The sequence below is a fragment of the Physeter macrocephalus genome, chromosome 15 (assembly GCF_002837175.3).
Source record: "Physeter macrocephalus isolate SW-GA chromosome 15, ASM283717v5, whole genome shotgun sequence".
Taxonomy (NCBI): domain Eukaryota; kingdom Metazoa; phylum Chordata; class Mammalia; order Artiodactyla; family Physeteridae; genus Physeter; species Physeter macrocephalus.
Genome location: NC_041228.1, coordinates 55,839,508 through 55,864,273, shown reverse-complemented (window position 1 = coordinate 55,864,273; position 24,766 = coordinate 55,839,508). Strand labels below are relative to the sequence as shown.

General features: G+C 37.5%; 1 protein-coding gene across 1 annotated transcript; it reads right to left on the bottom strand.

The window, feature by feature from the left end:
• Positions 1-756: 756 nt before the first annotated feature.
• IMPA1 (inositol monophosphatase 1) lies at positions 757-21,664 on the bottom strand. The gene is made up of 9 exons (XM_007125351.4): positions 21,582-21,664; positions 18,350-18,459; positions 17,834-17,967; positions 15,935-16,039; positions 14,728-14,773; positions 12,368-12,476; positions 10,667-10,775; positions 3,732-3,883; positions 757-2,860 (listed from the first exon to the last, which is right to left on the bottom strand). Exons 2-9 carry the CDS (start codon positions 18,410-18,412, stop codon positions 2,745-2,747), a joined length of 834 nt encoding a protein of 277 aa, XP_007125413.1. The 5' UTR covers positions 18,413-18,459; positions 21,582-21,664; the 3' UTR covers positions 757-2,744.
• Positions 21,665-24,766: the final 3,102 nt, after the last annotated feature.

The following is a 24,766-nucleotide window of genomic DNA, read 5'->3' as shown; positions in this document are numbered from 1 at the left end:
TTGGAACTTGATATGTAGGGGTTATTTATATACGCTGGATATACTTTGTCAGGTGTATGTATTACAAACTCTGTGGGTTGCCCTCTGACTCTCTGGTGTATTTTGATGGTAGAAGTTCCTAATATTAATGTAGTCCAATTAATCAATTATTTCCTTTATGCATAATGCTTTTTGTGTCCTATTTACCAGTTCTTTGTCTACCAAGGTCAGGAAGATATTCTCCTCTGCTATCTTCTAGAAGCAAAGGGAAGCCCCAGAAGGACTGCCATGCAGCATATCTAGCCAGGAACCAATCAGACTAGAAGAAAAGGAAAAGGGCACCAAAAGATCTATCTTCAAGAGGAAAAGAAAATAGTACTAATAGAAGAGAATACCTGATTATGGTTGAACAAATGGAAAACAAAGAGCACTTACAGTCCTGTGGAAAATTTGTCAACTTCAGAAAGAACAAAAAGTTGCACAGGAAAGAAAATGTAATCATAACACACTACTAGTTAGCAGTGAATAAAAGTCCTAAGTTAAACACTGAATATAAATTTAACAACAACAACAACAAATAATAGATATCATTATACTAGAAGAATAGAAAGGAGGAGCTAAAAGTAATTCATGGAGTTAAGAGTACAAAATCCTCCTCTTCCATAATAGCAAGTTAATAGATAATAAAGTCAATAAATAAAGAAAGATGTAACAGAATATGTTTTATCTTTTTTTTTTTTTTAAGATGGAGGTAAATACCAAAAGAAACTACTTAAAGAGTTTGGGGAGATCAACTTAGGGGTGAGGTGGAATGGGAGAGGAAAATGTCGCTTTTCCTTCTGAGCTCTGTGTATTATTTGAAATTTTGAACTATGTGTATGTATTAATTGGATAACAAAAGAATTAATTTTTCCAAATGAGGCAGGGTAAAGATAGGGGGTTATGAACTTGAAGCAAATGGAAACAATTTGAAATGATTATTTTTTCTTTCTTTAAACATTGTATCTTAGGCTCTAGATTAGATCTTGAAATGAAGGACAACTGGGTCAAAATGATATATATCACAGGCAAACTACTGACCCAGACATTGTAAACCTTTCCTAGGAATAGCTAGTAATTCAAACTGAATACAAAAAACACTTCATACATAAGTACGTGATAGAATGAGCTCATTTTTTATTTTAAAAAGGAGGGCTGTTCAAGTGTGTATATTTTGTGTGTGTGTGTGTGTGTGTGTGTGTGTGTGTGTGTGTGTGTACACATTTGGGAAGACTATAAACCCTGACTATAACATATACTTTTTATTTAAAATTTTATTCATGATCATATTCTTAACCACAATATATTTAATTGCAAAACAACCTGTCTTAGAATAATACAGTATGAGATGCATGTTACCAACAGTACAAATACAGTAATTATAATACTCAAATCTTAGGTTCATAGATATTTAATGTATTAATGTGCACGACAATTTAAAAAAAAAAAACAATCCTGTCTTGAAAACTTTATAGAAGCACTTCTCCTTTCATCACATATAAGGTTCACATGAGCCTATAATAAAACTTAATACTGTTCATGTGTCAAAGGACAAGGCTAAGCAGCAAGTTATTCTTTTAAAAATATCTATGAACCAGAACAATTTTCTTTTTGAGTTTGAGAAGCCAAAGACTATTAAGAAATATTTAAAGGCTGAATAGAATCAACAAAGGTAAATAAGGAGATTGGGAAGAAAGAAATAGTTCAATATTAACAATGCAGTGTATCTGCCAGGTTCCTGTGCTCAGCCAGATCATCTTGAAAACATGAATTTTGAGTCTAGTAAAGTGTCATACAGTATCTAGTTACATCAGATACCTGATGAAAGTGCTTTTCTGAAACTGTTTCTTCTGTTTTACATATGGACTTTAAAGAAATCCAAACAAATACTGCAGTGCAGTGTTTTGAAAAACATATAAACTGCAGAAATGCCCACAATAACAAATGATATCAGGAGGTACAGTAATTGAAATGTATCAGGAGGAATAGGTACAGTTAATTGAAATGGCATGGTAATGTGAAATGTTAAAAGGAATGGTAATGTGAAATATAAAAAGGATGACTAGATAATTTCTACTTCCAAACCTGAAGTAAAATTACAGAATGATGAGCTCATTACTTTATGTAGCAACTAGGAACTGCTACCGTTAAAATATTCATTCTTTCAATGCTTATTTTTGGATTGCCTACTATTTAACAGGTACCATGTTTGGTGCTACACTGATTAATAAAACAAGGTTCTCTGCAAGGAAAGAAGCCTTGGTCTAGGAAGTACTCATTATATACTTCTTACAAATTTAGTTAAGTATGGCTTTTGGAAGTAAAGAAAAAAACTTTTCCTCCAAAAAGTTAACTTTCTAATTAAGAATGCATATGCACATAAATAGTTAAGTCAAAATTTCAGAGGCTCATAAATACTTAGAAACCCTAAATTGCTAATTGACTATCTCAGTTGATGTGATACTGTCTCATCAACTGCCTGCATATTTTTCCCAAAGTACATTCTTAACATGCAAAAATGTTTAAAACAATGAAACAAACATTTCAGCCATTCTTGCATACCTACTCTTAGTAAAATACAGAACAAGCTGCAATTTTTAATCTGGACATTGAAGACAATTTAAACCAACCACATTATTCAAGTGAAACAGATGTCCTGAATTTTGCAACACCATCCGCAAACCTGGAGAGATGCAACTGTGACTGAATGTGTGCAGCTGTTAGAATTAATCTTCATCATCTCTTTGAAGAGGTATTATCTGAATTTCTTTGGCTATCCTTTCTCCTAATGTCTTATTGCTTGAAGCAATTATTCTTCGCGACATCAAATCAAATGGTCCACCTAAAATCAGATATGGAACATGGTTATATCCTGTACAAAAATAATTCCTATAAAACTTGCATAGCAATATGTACTATGGTCAATCATAACATTTTAATACTTTTGACTATCTTTAAAAAGATCTATGCTGTCACATAACCATAATGTTTAAGCTTTGATGATACATAAATGAGTTTCTAAGCACCTTCTTTTAGTAAATACCAGTTATGGAGGGAACTGGTATCTCAATCACACTAGTCTGGAAAATGTCACCTTTTCTCTGTTTCACCTTTTGTGTGTTCTATTTCTTCTTTTTATTACTCTTATTACCTCTTTAATGTTTGGGAATCTATGGACAGAAAATCTGACTCCCATGCGTTTTCACACCACTCTCCTTCCCATTTCCTTAATATTTTGCTGCCTTTCTCCCAGGCCACTGATGAATTATTTTAACCCAGGTTCACTCTTACTTTTAAAAATCTCACCACCAGCGCAGAGGAAATATGTAGCCCCTCTAGGCTCAAGGTACAAAGTGATGGTGGAGGAAGTCCATGTTCAACCACCAACACGGTCACCATTCAAAGAACTCTTGGTACAATTCTCAGATTCAGTGACCTTCTAGACTTTTTCTATAGCCTCTCAAGAGTTCCTGATACTCATATTTGAAGAGGCTAAGCCATTTATCATTATTAATCCCATGCTACCATTAGCTTCTTATCCTTGCCTCTATCTCCCAATGTTTGTTATTTTGATTGTGTAGAAAATTACATGGCTTTTTTTGCCTTAAGAGCTGAGGTATAACATGTAACAAACATTAAAGGAAAAAAGCCATATATAGAGGAAGGTCCAACAGATATGGAAAGAAAAATGCTTTACTGTCCCATAATTTTACCTGTTACATCCAAGAGTACTCCACCAGCTTCAGTTACAATAATGCCAGCACCTGCTACATCCCAGCAGTGAATTCCCATTTCATAATATGCATCTGCAACTCCAGCTGCCACAAGGCACATATTAAGAGCTGCTGTTCCAACACCTCGGATCCTAACAAATAACATTTTAAAAATAAGACAGAAAAAGAAATTATTTCAAATAAGGCATTCCTCCTTAACTTCAGTTTCTTTTAAGTGTTGACTGATGCAACAGTCATGATGCACTATATAAATGACAAAACTAATCCTTATGAAGCAATCGTTTATAATATAAACTTTAAAACAAGGATATTTTGGGGAAAAAAACTGAAAAAATGCTATAATTCTACTATCATGGCATGCATGTATATTCATTGTGGTCTAAACCCAGGGACAATAGCCCCACAATACAAGTAGTTTATAGAAGGGTGAAAAGGTACTCCCGGTCATCCCCAATGGCATGGGCATCAGTACACGTGACCAAAGAGATAACAGCACTGGTGGGCTCTGCTTAGATCTAGGCCTGCCTGGAAAGATTATTTCAGGTTTGCCTTCTCACAGTAGCTTTTCCTTGGAAATATATCAAGTTAAGGTAAGTACAGACATTACTTTATTAGCCAGTATAATAATAACTGATTCAGGAAAGAATCATCAATAAATACTAAAATGAGTGGATGAATGATATTTACATATCAAAGTATCTCACTATAAGATACACAATAATTACAATGGGAAAGACAGCAAGATCATTACCAAGTGATCAAAGTTAATATTCAATAATGGGACAAAAAGGTACCATGTGCCTCCTGATATAATGCACTGAGAAGGAAATAACAGTACTTCTGTAGCATTCCTGCCCAAAATGCATAGCCCAAATCTAATCATGAGGAAACCCAACAAATTCAAATCAAAAGGCATATACTATAAAATAATTACCCTACGTTTTTCAAAAATGTCAAGGTCATAAAAGATAGACTAAGCAACTGATCTAGATTAAAAGAAATTGATGAGAAATGGCACCTAAATGCAGTGTATGATCCTGGATTGGATCTTGGATTAGAATTCTTTCAAAATATGAATTAAGTCACTATATTAGATAATGTATCAAACTTAATTTCCTGATTTTAGTTAGTTGTGGTTATGTTAAAGAATGTCCCTTTTATCAAAAATATACACACTGAAATGTTTAAGAAAAAGAGGTCATCATGTCTGTAAGTTACTACTTTCAAATGGGTTTTACTCAAGCTTCTCTTTTAGTTGTTTAAACCTCTGAAAATAAAGCAGTCAGGTCTGTTCACTGAGTTCCTTCACCATTTATTTTTAAAGAAATAAGGGGATTCCACATGAGTGATATCATATGATATGTGGAATCTAATTTTTAAAAATGAAACAAATGAACTTACTTATAAAACAGAAACAGACTTACAGATATAGAAAACAAGCCATGGTTACCAAAGGGGAGACACAAGGGGGAAGGATAAATCAGGAGCTTGGGATGAACATACACACACTGGGATGAACATACACACACTACTATATGTAAAACAGATAACCAACAAGGACCTACTGTATAGCACAGGAAACTCTACTCAATATTCTGGGATAACCTATATGAGAAAAGAATCTAAAAAAGGATGAATATATGTATAACTGAATCACTTTGCTGTACACCTGAACTAACAAAACATTATAAATTAACTATACCCCAATAAAATTAAAATTAAAAAAAAAGAAATAATGGGAAATTGATGACTAATGTGGTATTTGTTTTGTTCCTTAAAAATAAAAAAAGTACTGCACCTGAGTACATCCTTCATGCCAAAGCAATTATTTTTTTTCAAAAAAGGATCAGAATTACATGATGCCCTTGATTTCAAATACATTTTACTGCTTATATTCTTACTATATATCAAATTTAAGAAAGAACTAGCAACCTCAATAAACTTCCATAGGTGTTTGACTGCTTTCCAAATATATAAACCCAAATTAGCTTTAGTGGCGTTTTTTAGTTTATAAATAATGGTGTATTTTCCTCCTTTTCTCAAGGGTATGTGATAGTTCATATCTCATGTCATAGAAAGAAAATACCAAGATAGTTCACAAATTATCTCTTGGTGTTCTATTCAAACATAGAACCCTAGGCTGGAAGAACAATGCTATAGGCATTGTTCTTCAAGCACAGCATATAGGCTATGCTTCTGTCTACTTTTGATGTGTATCAGTGGCTCTCAGTCAAGAGGTCTTTTGATCAGAAAGCATATTCTTTTATGGATAAATATTACTAAATATTATTAATTACCAAATAATTGAGGCTGTGGTCTAGATTTTGCATATGTGTCCTGAATTCTATGTTAGTCTGATCCTCCTATACAGCTAGGATGGTATAGAGTAAAAAAGACTATCTTCAGAATCACAAAGATTTGAGTTTGCTCCCCTACTCAGTTGCTTAAAAACTGTAATTTTGAAAAAGTTTCTTCTTCAAGTTTTAGCTTTATTGTCATCAAAATGGAGATACCAACTTACCTTGGCTATGGCTGCAATGATTAGAAACAACAGACATAAAGCACCTAGCAGAGGGCCTAGCATATAAAAGAGCCTCAAAAAATAGTAGCTATATTTATGAAGAAATTATTCCCTAAAGCATGATACCAGAAAACATCATTAAAGTAAACAAATACAGTGCATTTCATTAAACAAATCCCAAAAAATTACACAAAGGAAATTGACCCATAATGATTTACTTTGCCTCATAAATGTCATTTATAATTAATACGTAATTATACTTCAATTTAAAATAAAAAGAGGTGGTATCTCTTGGGACAAAGTGAAGGAAAAGCAGGAGCTAAGAGTGAAAAAATTAAAGATCCTGAGAAATGAAAGAGAAACAAGACATGCCAATTCTCACCTCCCACCACCACTTAACAGAAATTCATGACAGAACCTACACAGAAGGGTAGACCTGACAGGATAAGGAGCTCTGAAACCAGGAACCCAGATCGCAAAGTGAACAGAAATAGAAAAAGTAGACACATCCACACAAATCTACTGTGAAACATCAGACATTGCTAATGAAAGTGTTTGGGGTTTTTTTGACTCATAAAGTGTCTCTGCAAAAAATTAAGCACAGAAATGAACAAAACAAAATAAAACAAGGAAAAAATAAAACAAGAGATGACTGAACTCAGAAAAGAAGTGGGAGACAAAAGACAAAATTCTATCAGGAATGAAGACTAAATCGCAAGGTCCCCTAAAGAGAACAGATGCAAATGAAAACTTAATAAAGGGCAGTGAGGAAAAGCGATGAAAGAAGTAAAAGAAAGTGACTGAAAGGGAAGAAACAAAGAAGATTTAATGTTCCTGCTGGTGTCTCTGAAGAAGAAAATGAAAACAGCAGAAGTGAACTAATATTTAAAACTAAAACTCAAGAAAACTTTCCAGAAAAAAAAAAAAATAGAAATGAATCTACCTGTTATAGGGAGAAAACATCCCAGAATGAGCAATTCCAAGATATACCCTTATAAAAGTGTCAGCCATGGAAGATTAAAAGAAAAAAAATTTTCTCAGAGCCTCCAAGTAAAACATGAAATAATTTAAAAGCCAAGAAGATTAAATTGGCATCAGATTTCTCATAACATACAAAGCAAGGCAACAGTATAACAGCATTTTATTTTTTAATTTGGGTTTTTAATTTATTTACTTATTTTAGTTTTGGCTGTGTTGGGACTTCGTTGTTGCGCATGGGTTTTCTCTAGTTGCAGCGAGCGGGGGCTACTCTTCATTGCGGTGCGCAGGCTTCTCATTGCGGTGGCTTCTCTTGTTGCGGAACAGGGGCTCCAGGCACGCGGGCTTCAGTAGTTGTGGCACACGGGCTTAGTTGCTCCACAGCATGTGGGATCTTCCTGGATCAGGGCTCAAACCCATGTCCCCTGCATTGGCAGGCAGATTCTTAACCACTGTGCCACCAGGGAAGCCATGTAATAGCATTTTTAAGAAATGTACTTCAGGACTTCCCTGGTGGCGCAGTAGTTAAGAATCCATCTGCCAACGTGGGGGACATGGGTTCAATCCATGGTCCGGGAAGATCCACATACCTTGGAGCAACTAAGCCCGTGTACCACAACTACTGAGCCTGCGCTCTAGAGCGCACGTGCCACAACTACTGAAGCCCGTGCGCCTAGAGCCCGTGCTCTGCAACAAGAGAAGCCACCACAGTGAGAAGCTCACGCACCGCAATGAAGAGTAGCCCCCAGTCACCACAGCTAGAGAAAGCCCACGAAGCAAAAAATAAATAAATAATAAATTTCTTAAAAAAAAAAGAAAAGAAATGTACTTTATACTCTCTCTCACTAAGGATGTTCTATCCAGCCAAGCTGTCCTTCACGTTTCAAGACCGCAGAAAAACAGTTTGGAATGTGCCAGATCTCATGGAATATTGTGTGTATGTGCCCTTCTCAAGGAATCTACTAAGAGATGAGCTTCATCTAATCTAAAGGTGATTGGTGTTAAATCAAAAACAAACAGAGACCAGTCTTGAAAATTCCCTGAGCAGACAAAACCAGTTTAGTCATGCAAACAAAGCTTAATTTAGCATATTTTGCAAAACTAACTCAACCTGGGTCATTTCTTGCTTATGCTTCTGGAAATGACAAGCAAAACTTAAGTTCTTTCTCAAGGTTGATATGAGGTAACCACTAATCAATTCCCTATCATTTAAAAAAATTCTATTATAGCCAATCACTGTGAAGAATAAATAGTCACTGCTTTCTCACGTTATAAGCTGCTTTATAACAATATATGCCTGAGCCTCATTTCATGTTTTGGTCAGGGTGTTCCTGGTTTGCAAACTGTCTTTTTGGTGTGTGCACAATAAACTTTTACTAATTATACTTCAGTGATTCACTGGTTTTAATTCTGTTATTTATGAACTTTTGACACCAGGAAAACGTCATGGAAGGACTGTGAGCATTTTATAAAGTCAAAAACTAAGACCACAGGATGGGACCGTGGGTGAAAGAATATGTAATAATAATACGTCTGACAAAGTAGAAAGAATGCAACTTAAAAAACTGGATGAAAAGGGAGAGAAAAAGGGGAAAGTAGAGTAAAATCACTGAATGTTATATAGGTAACAGGCAGAAGCCAAAACGTTCTGGAGTTTTTACAGAGAGTAAATGGTCAAGTAAGAAAAGAGAATATTAAGAGCATTATAAAGAGTTTTAATATAAAAGAAACCCACTAGAATAAAATTGAACCTTTCATAAATTTCTATTTCTAAAAAGAAAAAGAGCAGAGAGGATACACCAAATAAATACAGTAACTATAACATAATATACAAAGTAATTACAATGTAAGATAATACAACGGAATTGAGACCAAACAAAACGGTCATATCAATAAATGAATAAGCCTAACTTTTTTATTAAAAGAAAAAAGATTTTCAAATTGATTATAAAGCAAAACTCCACTCTATGCTGTATTCAGGAGATACACTTAAAACTCAGTGATTCAAAAGGACTAAAAATAAGAGTGGACAAAGATTTACCAGGCACAATTCTGATGTCAAAGTAGATTTCAAGTCCAAACATCAAAGTACAATACAGAATGTACTTTTTTTTCAGTGCATATGGAAGTTCCACAAAAATTGATCATATACTGGGCACAAAGCAAACATAAAGTTCCATAATATATATTTATAACAATGTAATAAAAGTACAAATTAAAAATGAAATTAAAAAAGCAAAAAAAGTCATTTCCTCATGGAAATTTAAGAACACAACTCTTGGGTGAAAAGGGAAATACAAACAGAAGTAACAAATTTTGTGAAAAATAATTGCAATGAAAACACATCAGAATCTATGGGATACATTTAAAGCAGTAATCAGATAAAAATTCATAGCCTAAATACTTACATCAATAAAAATCAAAGCATAAAAATAAATTCTCTACTTAAAAAGGAAAAAAAAGGAAACAACAAAATGAACAAAAAGAAAGCACAATGATGAAAATAATAAAGCAGAGGAGAAAAACAGTAGACCAGATTAATAAGCAAAATCCTGGTTCTTTGAAAAAACATAAAATAGACAAACCACCAAGTAACTTAATCAAGATTTTTTACAAAGAAGAAAGCACAAATTAAAAAATAAGAAATGATAAGGGGGAAATAATTACTGATACAGAGAGGCCAGAAATAAACTATAAGATTCTACCTTGTATACCTTTATGCAAATCACTTGAAAACTTAGAGGAAGTGGGTAATTACTTAGGCTGTGGAAATGTTCTGGATTAAAGGTGGCAAAAGAGACATGGCAACTAAACATAATACTGACCCTAGACTGAATCTGGCACTGGAGGAAGAAAAATGCTATAAAAGACATTATTAGATCAACTGACAAAGCTATATATGTATGGATGGTAGACTAGATAAAGAGCAAATTCATGAAGTCAATAATTGTACTGTGGTTATGGAAGAGAGTATCCTTATTCTTAGGAAATAACAAACTGAAGTATTTAGGGGTAAAGAGCCATGATGTAAATAATTTACCATGAAATAGTTCAGGGAAAAAAAGGAGTATATTTACACAAAACACACACACACACACATACACAGAGAGAGAGAGACAGAGACAGAGAAAAGAAGGAATGATAAAATGATAAAGCAAATGGGGTACAATGTTAACAATAGGTGAATCTGGATAAACTGTATACTACTGTTTCTTGTAGTTTTTTATTTCTGAAAATTTTGTTAAATTTGAAAGAGTTTTAAAAATTACATTATAAATTAGAATTACGGTACTGATCCCATGTCTATTAATTAAAAATTTCATTTCTAAAGAAAAATTCATTCCTTAGAATGTCAAGTTATCTATAATGTTAACATAGAATGTTCAACTTTAGGGAGAAAGTGAAAAGAGCTTACCCATGGATGGGAAGGCAAAGAAGCCTTTCCATATTAGAAAGAATAATTCTCACAGTCTCTGGTGTTCTGGAAGAGCCCAACTCTGTTACCAAGAGTGATTTGGTAACATCTAAAAGAAAATGTTTTAAATAATCATTAGAGTTTATTAATAAGAATTCTGATAAAAAATTTGACACTTGTAACTCAGAACAAATTGGACATTTTTATTCCTCTTCCTAGTTGTACCATATTTGTTTCTTTCTAAGGCTTTAAATATTAAAATACTTATCAATTTATTATCTCTTTTAGTTATTTTATCATCATTTTTATAATCAACAGAAAGAGTCTAGCTCCTTAGACCATCCCCCCAAAAGTACAGAATATAACCAATCTGCCTGCATGCATGATACATTTAGTGGGAAATGAGCAAACACCTTACATATTTTTTTTAAAGTGGAATTTAGTAATTAAATAATTTATATATAGATTTGAAACAAGACAAAAATTAAAATTAAATGGTAGCACTGTTGGCAGGAATGTAAAGTGGTGAAGCCATTATGGAAAACAGTATGGAGGTTCCTCAAAAAACTAAAAATGGAGTTGCTGTATGATCCAGCAATCTCACTCCTGGGCATATATCCAGTTAAAACTATAATTTGAAAAGATACATGCATCCCTATGTTCATGGCAGCACTATTTACAATAGCCAAGACGTGGAAACAACCTAAATGTCCATCAACAGATTAATGGATAAAGAAGATGTGGTATATACATACAATGGAATATTACTCAGCCATAAAAAAGAATGAAATAATGCCATTTGCGGCTACATGGATGGACCTAGAGATTATGATACTAAGCGAAGTAAATCAGAAAGAGAAAGATACCACATGATATCACTTATAAGTGGAATCTAAAATATGACGCAAATGAACATATCTACAAAACAGAAACAGACTCAGATATAGAGAATAGACTTGTGGTTGCCAAGGGGGATGGAAGGATTGGGAGTTTGGGACTAGCAGATGCAAACTATTATATATAGAATGCATAAACAACAAGGCTTACTGTACAGCACAGGGAACTATATTCAATATCTTGTGATAAAGCATAATGGAAGAGAATATGAAAAAGAATATATATATGTATAACTGAATGTTGGGTTAGTTTCTGCTATACAGCAAAGTGACTCAGTTATACATATATATGTATTCTTTTTCATATTCTTTTCCATTATGGCTTATCACAGGATACTGAATATAGTTCCCTGTGCTCTACAGTAGAACTTGGTTGTTTATGCATCCTATATATAATAGTTTTATGCCTCATTTTTAATGATTCCCTACTTGAAGTGCCTTTTCCCCCTCAATTTACTAATAACTGGGCCCAATGGCATCAGAACGAAGGAATTCTACAAAGAATTTCAGATGCAGTGGCTGAAGCAATAAAACATGAACGCCATGAGGGCAGAGTCATTCTTACTCATCTTCCTCCCCAGCCCCTGACAAAACACAAGCCTCAAATGTCTTCTGCTCCGTTGCACTTGCATCCCCTGCTTCCACTGCCACATCCAAAATCGCGGTCACAATTAAAAAGTACAGAGAAAACAGACACAATTTATGAATCAGTTAACACTTGGAGAGCTCCACAGGTTAACATTCAAAAACAATAGCATACGAATACATAATATCAATCACACCAAAAATTAGAGGATAAACCTACCTTCTTGGCGTGAAACCTGTAGTTTTTGACCATTACAAAAGGCACCTTTTCCTTTCCGGCCAGTATACATCTTATCCTCCATGCAACTGTATACAATTCCAAATTCCATCTGCAGAAGGAAAACAAGTTTCCTTTACCAAACCTGAGTATTCTTTCGCATTTTATCCATACTTTTGCTAAGAAAGTAACAAGAAAATCTGGTATACTAATAATGTTTTCAAATGGCTAAACCGTGGGATATTTAAAATGCTAATTCCCAGCTTAGTCAGAGGAAAGAAGTCATCAGACCTAAACACTTGACTCCTGTCTCATCCATTTCTAAATTTAAGGGCACCCACCTTGACCTCTCTCCTTCCTGCCTCAGATGAAGACAGATCGTTCCTGGTTTCTAGGGTGAATCCTTCCTCCTGTGTTATACTTCTCTGAAAAACTGCTCCATCAACTGATCCCTCCTCTCTTGGACTTTCATTCCGGTACTTCTCGCCAAATTTCTTCCTCCCTCACAAAACCTTCAGAACATTACCTTCTCCTTTTCTCTTCACTGCCAAAGACTGGTCTAGACTTTGCATCTCCCATTCTCTTACTACATTACAATTTGGCTTCTTCCCTGATCACGCATCTCCTGAAACTCCTTGCAAAGAGATCATCAATGCACTCTTGCTGACCAAATGCCTCCTCTGAAGATTTGGAGACTGCTGACCATCATCAGTTAATCCCAAACTCCGTGTTCCTGGCAGTATTCTCCTAGTCCTCCTACTACACTCACTGATCTGTCTTGGTGTCACATTTTCTTATGACCTTCTTCTCTGCCTAACCCCTAAAAGTTGTGTTCCCCAGAGTTTTTCATTCTTCCTTTTCTTCCATTTCCCTTTTAGCTCTCTCGATTATTACAGGTTTGTTCTTTCCAGCCCACAAATTCAACTACCTCTCTAACTGTGGCTCCCACCAACCCCATCTTCACAGGTCAGTAGCTGTGCTTCAGAACCTAGGCTTGCAGAAACCTCAATTGAGGACGTCAGACTCACTCACTACCTGATCACTCACGCCTCATTCCTTCCCCATTAGTCACTTCCTTCCAACTTTATCTTGAAAACACTTCCTGATTTTTGGCATTTCCTCAGCCATTCTCCCCACCTCCATCTGAGTTCAGAATCACCTGCCCCTCTGGTGTGACCTCTACGTTGCTGGAATTATCTGTCACTCTGCACTTAAAAACCTCTACTGGTTTCCTACCACCTAAAAACAAAATCTAAATGTTCTGACATGGACAGGCCACAGTGCCTCATGGCAAGACCACAACTAACTCACCTCATTGGTTCTGCTCCTGCCATTTCCAGAGTTTTGCTCACAATGGACACCTCACCGTTCCCCACACACATCATGCTCTTCTCCAAACTGTTCTTTCTGATTAAAATGCTTTCCTTTTCTTCTTTATCTGGCAAACCCCTAATTTGCTATGACCCAACTCACATGACCAAATTCTAAGACCCCTTCCATGTAGTATGAAGATTTCCCCAAACTACTCTTGGCAGAATTGGTTATACCCTCTTCATGTTCTCAGAGTATTTTTTTTTTCACAGTTCCACCACATATTACCTTTATCTGTTCACACATGTAACTTTTGCACTGAACTGGGAGTTCAACAGCCCAGGGCTGATTAAATGAGAAATGCTCACCTATCTCCCTTTGAATGTTCTCACTGATTAACACAATCCTGTGCCTAAGATTTCATTTGCACTAATCTGTCTTTTTATTTTCAGAGATTTCTTAACTCTTGTGTACATGCTGATCAAATATATCGCAAGCTCCTTGAAGACAGTTATGTAAGATGTTAGTAAACATCATTCGTGTTTTGATCAATCAAATACCCAAACAGCACGGAAATGCAACAGGTAGAGATTGTACTCTACTGGACTTTAGATACAGCAAGTGTTCAGGTTCCTGAACATAGTCTGCATTTTCTAACCATGCTTGGCCCCTACCACTTCCTGGTGTTTCCCTTCACAATGCCTACTAAAGCATTCCTAGCTCAAAGCGCACCTCTTCCATTAAGCATTTTAGACACTACATCAACACCTATCTTATCTGACTCTATCATATATATAATGGTGATTAAATACTGAATCATATTTCAGCTACTTGTGTGTGTTTTTTCCTTATAAAATCTTCCCAGAAAACATTACATTTTCTTCAGTGGAAAAAGTATCATGACAAGTGTAACAGTTCTGGAGTTTATTTCAAAACAATGCAGCTAGATACATTGAATAGAGACAAACCTAAATTTATTATGGAGACACATTTACTCTTTCTCAGAAAATGAGAGCAAGACATTTTATCAACGATAAATTTAAACAACATACCTTTTTATTTACAACAAAGCCAATTGAAACAGCTACAAAAGGAAATCTTTAAAAAAAAAACACACACACACATAAATTTATCAAAATAGAACTTATTTTCAACAAACATGTTTTTTCATAATAAAACTGCTTACAAATTTTTTCATATGAACAGTCTTATCCCTCCTCCCCCAGAACTGTGTGTACAGTATGCAACCCTTTGTGTAAATCGTAGGGGATGGGGAGGGTAGAATATACAGATGCATACATGCGGGATGCTTCTACAGGCATGAGACATCTCTGAAAGGATTCACAAAAGCTGATAACAATGGTCACCTCCAGAGATGGGTCCTGAGAAGCTGGGGTCAGAAGTGGGAAGGCCACTTGGCACTGTATGCCATTTCATACCATTTAAATGTAGAATTCCATGAATACAGTTTTAATTTTAACAAAAATGGGATCATACTATACACTATACTATAATCTTCTCTATGTTATATAATATTATGAGCATCTTTCCACACTAACATTCCATCACATATCGATTCTACATCTTAGCTTTATGGCTTTAACAATTCTATTAGTAAAGATACATACAGCTACGTGGTAACTTCAAATATAACAACTTTGTGTCATCCCACCAAACTAGGCAACTCATTTGAACTCTCACTGGCAATTCCATCAGGCTTTCTTCTAAATATCCTGAGTTATATACTTACTTTGTGCCAGGCACTAGAGTAGTTCTTATATACATGTACAACTCATTGAGTCCCATCAACAAGCAATTCTATGAGGCAGGTACCATTAATGTGCCCATTTTATAGAATGAAAAAAAAAACTGAGGCTTAGAAAGATTAAGCAACTTGCTCATTTAACAGTTTTTTTCTCCTGGATTGAACCCGTTCTATATAGACAACACTCCAGTATTGAGTTAGCTATTTCCTTAATTGATCTCAAAGCAGCAATGTTGCTTGCATACATTTTTATGTGGTTTCAACAGTGAGAAAAAGAATGGTGAACAGGGCACTTCCCTGCACAAGACAAGTCTACAACATTAATAGTTCATCACCTCTTCCATAGCTGATGAAAATTATGCATAATACACTTACAAACTACTCTACAATTTACACAATTCTCTAAAGTATATATGTTTGTGAACAAAATAACCAACAGTCCGTTCAGTTAATACACAAACAGCAATTACAATATTAAAATTTTTAAAACATACCCATGTACAAAGTTAGTTGTTCCATCAATAGGGTCAATGATCCACGTAGGGCTGTCAGTTAAAATGCTTTTTTCCCCAGCTGCCACAGATTCCTCACCAATGAAACTAAAAACAAAAACGACAAACTCTGAATCTTTACATTGCTTTCAACAATTTTCAAACCTTAAGCTACCCAGGGTCTACTATAAAACATAACAAAAGTCCATACACTATACTTTTCTATTGTTTTTCCTGCAGACTGATGAAAGTGAGAAAGCTTTACTTCCCCCAGAACCAAGTCATGTGAAAAATAACAGAATCTGAAATTCTCAAATGTAATGCCAGGATAAGTGAAGGCACACATGCTGAAAAGGGAATTTGTTGCAGACGAGAACTTACTAAGGAAATGTGGAGGTTTTAAAAATAAGTCCACAGATTCTCTCATACTCCTCTCTTCAAGAGGCAGAGCCTAACACCCTTTGCCTTGAGTGTGGATTTGGACTTAGTGACTCGTTTCTAACCAACAGAACAAAGTGGAAGTGACAACGTGCAACTTGGAAGACTCGTTCACAAAATGGCACTGAGGTTTCCATCTTATTCACTCTATTTCTTCCTCCCTCCCCTTCCCTCTGTCACTCTGGGGGAAGCTGGCCACCATGTTATCAGCTGCTCTGTGGAGAGGCCCAGATGGTAAGGAACTGAGGGGAGCTGCCGCAGACAACCCATGAGGAACTGAAGACACCAACAATCACATAAATGAATGGACCCTTCAGCCCCAGTTGAGCCTGAGGTGACCCACAGTTTGACTATAACTTTACGCAACCCTGGCAAGAACAATGCAGCACAGCTACTACCATATTCCCGACCCTAGAAAACTCTAGGATAATAAATGTTTGCTGTCTAGAGCTGCTAAGTTTTTAGGGTAACTTGCTATACAGCAACAGATAATATACAGAACGTTAAATAACTCAATGAGAAAGCAAATCACCCACCAAAATTACTGTGTCTACATGCTTTCCTAAAACACGCTACACAGTAAATCTCAGGTGAATTGTGTAAATGGTGTCTGAGTTCACTGGATTTCTTCTTTCAGTTGATACTTTCTTTTTTATTTATGTCCTTCATTCAATACTGAACAGTCCTAAGAATCATTATCATAATTTTCTTGTATCTCTTTTTCTCTTGACTATAAACCTTTTCATTGAGAAGACATATATTTAGCTTTAAATATTTTTTTTCTCCTCAGTGACTAAAATACCAGGAATGGCCAATGGCATGATCACGAAGAAGTAGAGAATGACAATGTTAAACCCTTAAAATGATGACAATATTTTGGTTATATTTCTGTGCCTATAAAGAAAGCCCTGATTTTAGTATTTCCTCTCAAACTCCTTAAAGCTACCATGACTTTAGCACCTAAAAACGTTTGCAATATAGAGAATAAAACTGAACTTTAAAATCTTGTCTATGCCAGACACTTGTCACGTCAACTTCCCAGCATCCAAACACTCCTCTTACTATAAAGGAATCCAAATAGCCCCTGTTCACTGCTCCCTGGAAGTGTGAGCTTAGGCAAACAATCTGAGTTTAGCTAGCAGATGTTCTTGCCCAGGATTTGTAATCTTGAGCTAATGGGGTAAAGATATCCAAAGTGAGCAGTCAGGAGTGAGGCTACCAGCAGCATCTGAAGCAATGGCTCCTAACCCTAACCCAATCCTACCCAGCTCTGCCCTCCTCCCTGGTTCCCACCTGAGCCTGGCCCTCAGGGCTCCTGAGCTGCCCAACACCCTCCAAATAAATTCCCGTTCAGCTTAAATTAAGTATAGTCAATTACTGAGTCTAAAATCAAAATTTCTGTCTAGTACTATTGACTCCAACCTAGATTTCATTTTCATCACAAGAAATTGAAATAAGAAATACCTGTGAGATGGATACTTTTCCTTTATGGAAGAGATAAGCATTTTTTCAACTTTTTGGTCAGTAGCAGTTACCAAATCAACTGGAGAACTTTTGATCATAATATTCATTTCATTTTTTAGGGCTTCACGAGCCATCTAAAAAGATTTTTTGGTAAGCAAATAGGAAAAGCATAAGTCATTTTAAATCAAACTAAAAGATGAAATACAGAAATGGTCTGAAACATTCAATCTGTCTTACATGATATTCTTAAATATTTCTTACCACAGTGTAAATAAAATAAAATAAAATAAATCCTTTATACCTTCTAGGTATAAAATCATAGAATCTTACATCCTATTTTAGATTCACAACTGTCATCACAAAAAGTTTAATGACATAAAATTAAAGTATCACTCCACTAAAGTTTAATAAAATGAAAACAAATACAGATTAATCAAAGTACATGTTTTGTTTAACAAGGCAACCACACGCTGTCCACATCCAACACGTCATGGCTGAAAAGATTTCAGTTCATACCTCTCCAGCTTGTCTTGCTAGGGTTACTGCATAATCCATGCATTCCTGCCAAGGATCAGCCATCTTCTGAACAGATTTAACACATACAAAGATACAGCAGTTGCAAATCTCTAAAAATATTAATCACAGAATAGTTAGTTCTCAAAAACACCTCAATTTGCAAAATACTTTTATTCAGGATTCACCCTCTACCTGATTCTAGAGTTCAGTTTTTTTCAGTAGTCACTCACAGGTCCATTAAGAAACACTTTTTATCTAAATTACTTCACTTCTATTGTAGAAACATTTTAATAAGAAAAAGTATTCTATGAAAGTGCCTCCCAGGGCTTCCCTGGTGGCGCTGTGGTTGAGGGTCCGCCTGCCGATGAGGGGGACGCGGGTTCGTGCCCCGGTCCGGGAAGATCCCACATGCCGCGGAGCGGCTGGGCCCGTGAGCCATGGCCGCTGAGCCTGCGCGTCCGGACCCTGTGCTCCGCAACGGGAGAGGCCGCAACAGTGAGAGGCCCGCGTACCGCAAAACAAACAAAAAAAAGTGTCTCCCAAAGTGCCCATACCATACGACATTTTAAAAAACAGCATTGGTCTAGGGAATGGAGAAGAAAGGACACAAGAAATATCTTAAAAGACAGGTGCATGTTTGGGTTAAGAATAAAGTGAAAATTAGAGAAAGAACACAGGGAACCCAGACACTTTTCAGTACCTGCAGTTTTGGCATCTGCACATTCCACTAACCACAGACAGAAATTAAAGAAGCTTTGAAGGGAAGGAGCAGGAGGCACATGTACTAATTGAATGTCAGGTAGTTCAGTAGTTTATACATGTGAATTTATTTTTAATGAGGTTGTAAAGATGAAGAACTTAAAGCTCAGTGATTATAAATAATTTGCCCAAGGTTTTATTAGGCAGATGACCCAGTCAGAATTCGAACTCAATTCTGAATTTAAAGTCCACTGCTCCTTCTATCATAACACTCTGAGGAAAGAAAATTCCAGGACTAAAAAAATAACAATAAAGTAAAAAAGGAATTTCCCCAAGTTTCAAAGAGGAAAAAAACAACAACACATTTTTGTCTTCTGAACTGTCCAGCTTTCCACTGACTTCTGAAGAGAAGACTAAACTCACCACTGGCTTGACCACACTCTAAAACCTGTACCCAGGACAGTGAAGCTTTTCCAGCTGTCAGACTCAGAAAAATGTGGATCATTTATAAAGCAACCCTAATTTTGTCATCTGTATATTTGAGAATAACTTACACAGAGTTTCACCTTGAAGATTGGTCGGAAATCCCAATCATGGAATGGGGAGGGGAGGAGAGGGAGGGGAAGGGAAGGGAGGACAAAGGACAGATACTTTGAGCTGTTTCTGCTAGCTGCTTCTTCTTCTTGATATGAGCATTTAAATAATTTTAAAAGGAAGCCACTTTTTGAGTTATAGGAGTAACTGCTTAGAGCACTTCAACAATTGTTTCCAAACTTATTTTTTTTTATTCTTACTTACTCCCATTTCTTTCTTCTAGGCTTAACCAGAACTAGATGTTCTCACTATGAATCTGCTTTCTAGCCAGAAACTTTGCTTAAGCCATTCATATCTCCCTCTGCTAACAGCACTGATATCTCCTACCAATTCTTCCAGGCTCATTTGAAAAGCTACCCTTTCTTCTAGGGATTCTCCACCCAGAAGTCATAATCTGTTTAACCACTCAAGAGCTATGTGCTGAATATCTACTATATGCTGTGCAATGCATCACAGTGAGGAAAAACAGGCAGAGTTCACACTTACTCTCTAGTGGGTAGCTAGATATTAATAAAAAAAAAAAATCACAGACCACATGCAACATCACAAATGTAATAAAGGCTAAGCAGAAGTGCAATGAGAAGCATGTAACAGGGGAACTCTGACCTGGTCTTAGGTACCAGATACGGGTTCCCTAAGAACATGGTTCAACCAAGATTTGATGGACAAGAGAATAGGTATTAACTAACTCAACTGCAGGACTCCTGGTATGGGAAGAGCAACTGAAAGGCCTAAGTGTGACAGCTCAGAGATCAAGAGAAATGGGGGAGGGGTGAGGCCGGGGGATGGCAGGGATCATCCCCAGTGAGGCCTTAGAGGTAAGATTTTGATTTGAGAGCCATGAGGAATCGCTACATCGTGGCTGCTGAACAGAATGGATTAGAGGGTGGAGGGAAGAGTAGACAGTGGGGATATTTGCTTTGGGAGGTAAAGCTGAGGGCCCTTAGCAATAGATTGGATATGTAGTATGAGGGAGAGGAAGAGTTTAATGATGCCCAGATATCTCACTTTGGCAACTGAATGGATAATGGTGACATTTACTGAAACACGGAGCAATACAAGAGTCAAATTTGGGATCTGGGTAGGAGGTGGGGAGAACAAAAGTTTAATTAGTAGAGGATGAGGAACCTTTGTGAAACCAAAAGGAAATGTCAATTAGGCAGCTGACTGTATGGATCCTGACCTCAGAGGAGAGGTATGGCCTGCAGATATAAATATGCAAGGCATCTGAGTAGGCAACAACTGAGTCCTGAGTCTGAATGACATTCCTTAGGAGGGAACATGCCATGAGAAGCTCAGAGGACACCCAAGCCTGGAAGACCCCATAAAACTTTGTACATCACTCTTAGGGCACTCAGGAATGTTTTCCTTACATTTCGGTCATTTGTGTGCATGCCTTATCTTTCCAACCAGTTTTGAGTATATCTCCAAAAGGAACACATTTTGTTCACCTTCACTTTCTCAAAGACAAACACGTGAAACATTTTCAACTTTTTCTGTCCTGGTTACCACCTTCCCTGCGGCGGGAGCCATGCCACCTTCCTGCCACCTGTCCCCAGCAGCGGGACTGCGGACAGCACGGGATCAGGGGCTTACACCGGGACTACACGCCCCTGGACGTATGCCAGGTCTCTCTGAGCTTCTTTGGAATCGGTAAAATGAAAAAGAGGGAATTATTCTACACAAGCTGCCGCAAAGGTTCAGCGAGATCCCGGAGGCGAAACCGCTACACACGCAGGGACCGTTCCTGGTGTCACTCGGCCGTGGCTCAGGACAAAACCGCAGCGGTGAAGGCGCCCCAACTGCGGCCTCTGTCCCTGGGCGCCACCCTGCACCGCTGACCAAGCCCACCCACTCCAAACCACTCCGGAGAGCCGCCCGCGCCCGCAGCGCCCGCAGCGCCCGACGACACCCCGGATCGCAGGAAGGAAGGTCTCACCTCGGGCTGGAGGGCTTGAGGCTCGCTAGGATACCAGCCGGATCCAACGCTGGGCTCTTCCGGAGGGAGAGAAGGGTCAGGCTGGTAACGCCTCCGACAGGAAGTTCCGCCCCTGAAGCCCCGCCCACGGGGTTAGGCTTCTTCTGGCCCCGCCCCACAACGGAGCACAGCCCTCCAACCCCCAACTCCCTGCCCCACCTCCAGCCCCAAGCTGCGCAGGTGATCGCTTCCTGTCCCGTCCCCCTCTGCCTAGTCCTTCCAGATCTGGCCTCTTCTTTTAAGTCTGTGGTTCTTCTGGCTTTCTTTCTCCTGCCTGTACATTCTTCTGTAATTAAAAAAAAACTCCTTTCCTCTATTTTGCCCATCCCTTAGGTCTTCCATTCCTTCCAATTTTCCTGTTTCCCTTTCTTTGTCCCTGTCTTTTATCCCATACTACTCTTTTGGCAAAACAAACTAGAGATACGACTCCAGCTTTGCAACTTTTATTTGTTAAAACTATGTTGGGTAAACCTACACTATATACATGTTGTAGGGGTTCATAACGGAGTGTCCCCCAAATGTTCCATTTTTGCATGAGGATTATTTTGAGCTAAAGGCAACTGAGACCTGGTGAGTGCAAGAGAAAATACTCTCCCTCCCTTAACTACCTAGAAGAATTTAAACTGGAAATTTTTCTCAGAAAAGAGTTATTACTGGAGATATGCTTTATCTAAAGGGCCCCATCTATATGGTAGGGCAAATATCTAATTACCAAACATCTGCTTTTCTTCTTATCATCCTCCTGTCCTTGGAAGCCCAAGGCCCCCATCTCATTCCTTAGCTCAGGATGGCATGTAGTCCTCATTTTACTTTCTGCCTCTGACCCTCTCATGCATGTGGGGTCTCTGGCCTCTTTATGTGTGTGGGATTCTCATATGTCTAAAATTAAATTTGATTTTCTCCTGTTAAATCTGTCTCATGTCAATTTAATTCTTAGACCAGCCAGAAGAACTTAGAAGGTTTCCTAGAGGAAAGTTTTCTTCCTCCCCAACAATATACACTATAGTAAACATATGAGAGGTAGACAGACAGACATTTATTGTCAGAACCAACTGCCCCTATTCTCAATAATTCATTTGGTAACCATGTAGTGAGGACTTACCATGCTTCAGGCACTTTTGTTTTCATATGCATTATTTTACTTAAAGGTTGCAACAGTTCCGTGAGAAGATATGATCAGCTTCATCATATGGACGAGGAAACTGAGGCTCAGGGGAAGTTATTTATCCTCAAGTCACACAGCAAGAGCAAAGAGTAGAACACACTGATTCCAAAGTCCATATTCAGGGAATACATGGTATGATAAGCTTACATCACATGAAATACAAGGACTAGTCTATGGTCCTTAAAATAATTCCGCTTCTTGAAATTACAGGTCTGGCATCATATAGTCTTACTATTATAATGCAAAAGGCAGTGCACAGGTAAAAGATGTCCTAGCCACAACAGGATCAGGGAAGCAGGTTATTTGGCTCCCTGCATTTGCAGTGATTGCTTCTCTTAGCTTGATCAGAAGACAGGGTATTCTCACCAATGTGTTGCAAATGGGAGTTCTCAAAGATGAATGACATGAAGTGTGGGACCAATTTTCAAGCCTCACAAAGAGCCAGAACTTTGTATCCTTCTAAGTATATGATTTGAACACCTCAATTTGTCTAGCAAATGATGCTTTTGTTTTCTTGATTAAAAAAAAAATAAAAAAACTTTAGAAATTAGCTTTTTGGTTCTTCATTGTCAGTCATCTTAAAATAAAAATCTTGCCAACTCTGTGGTGACAAGTGTTGGTTTTTGACCAAATAAAATTTTCCAGGCATTTGCAGAAATGTCATTTGAGTCCTCTTTAAGCCTCGTTTAAATAAACAAAGCTGCTAAAATCGGTGTAATCGAAGTGAAGATAGATAGAATACCTCATTCCTTCAAATTAAAACCATTTCAAGCTTCCTACCTCTAATGAGCAAGAAGTACAATCTTTTTCTAGGAGCCTCAGCTGCTACTTTACAATTGTCCTCAAGTAACTCAGGGATTTTTCAGTCCAAGGATGTTGTTCTGCTTTCAAATGCCTGACTGAAAGTGAAATGAAGAATCCTCTAGTACGCAGGGAGGTCTAGCGCTCCGATCTGGTTTTGGCAATGTTGCAAACTGGTCCCACACAATCCAAAAGATTTTTGTCCAGTGCTGTGAGTGATTCAGATGGCTGCAGAGACCTCGGTACCTGGTGCATTGATCTTGGCTTCCCAAAAGGGCAATTTCTAAGGCTATAGTCACATCTGCAGCTGCTGTTCCCAACCCCTAAGACTGTCTGCTGTGCCAAGGTGGTTTGGGGTTACGGAGGGGTCAGGTTCCAGCCTTAGCCACACACTATACCAGGACAAAATCTGCTCCCTGGCGTGGTGACCAGATCACTGTTCCAGACTTCCCTAATGGGGAGTTCCCTCTTGGGGGCCTTTGATATCCTTTCCTACCAGCGGACTTGCATCCATGACAGAGGTTCCAATTATGCTAACCCTCAAAATGGAAGAGAGGCAAGATCCAATGCCCCTGACGCCTCCGCAGACACCTGACTATTCGTGGAGGGGTTCTGGGAAGGATGGCCTTTGTCAAGCCACAGAGTGCTCTGGTCATCCCCTACATGAGTGATAGGTGCCTTGTATTTGCATAATAAAGAGCGCCCTTCATGGTGATTTCTTCCCCTGCAATCTTGGGTATCTTGCTAACTTTATTTAGTCTCTGGAGCTGACTTTTAAATGGCAATTCCTTTCACTAAAAAAAAAAAAAAAAAAAAAAAATGCAGATTCCACATACCAAGACCTTCTTAATTAATAGTTAATTATTTAGTGGACTTTGATTAAAAATGACAAAAATTTATAAACAGAAAATGCAGGTTCCTTATGGGTGGAATCTTCAGGATACCTAACAAGATTTCACGTTTTGACATAATATAGGTTGGAATTACAGATAGAGTTTTTAGTTCTGGAAAAAAATGTATCATAGAATCATCTCTATTAAAGGTTGGAATGAAAGTTTATTTATTTATTTATTTATTTATTTTTTGTGGTATGCGGGCCTCCCTCTGTTGTGGCCTCTCCCGTCACAGGCTCCGGACGCGCAGGCTCAGCGGCCATGGCTCACGGGCCCAGCCGCTCCGT

What these genes read in the sequence shown, in the direction of transcription:
- IMPA1 (XM_007125351.4), bottom strand. Translation starts at nt 18,412, where the DNA reads ATGGCTGATCCTTGGCAGGAATGCATGGATTATGCAGTAACCCTAGCA. An exon ending in CTTTGCCTTCCCATCCATGG is followed by an intron (nt 3,884 to 10,666) that starts GTAAGCTCTTTT and finishes GTTATTTGTTAG; the next exon opens with GATCCGAGGTGTTGGAACAG. An exon ending in AGTACTCTTGGATGTAACAG is followed by an intron (nt 2,861 to 3,731) that starts GTAAAATTATGG and finishes ATCTGATTTTAG; the next exon opens with GTGGACCATTTGATTTGATG.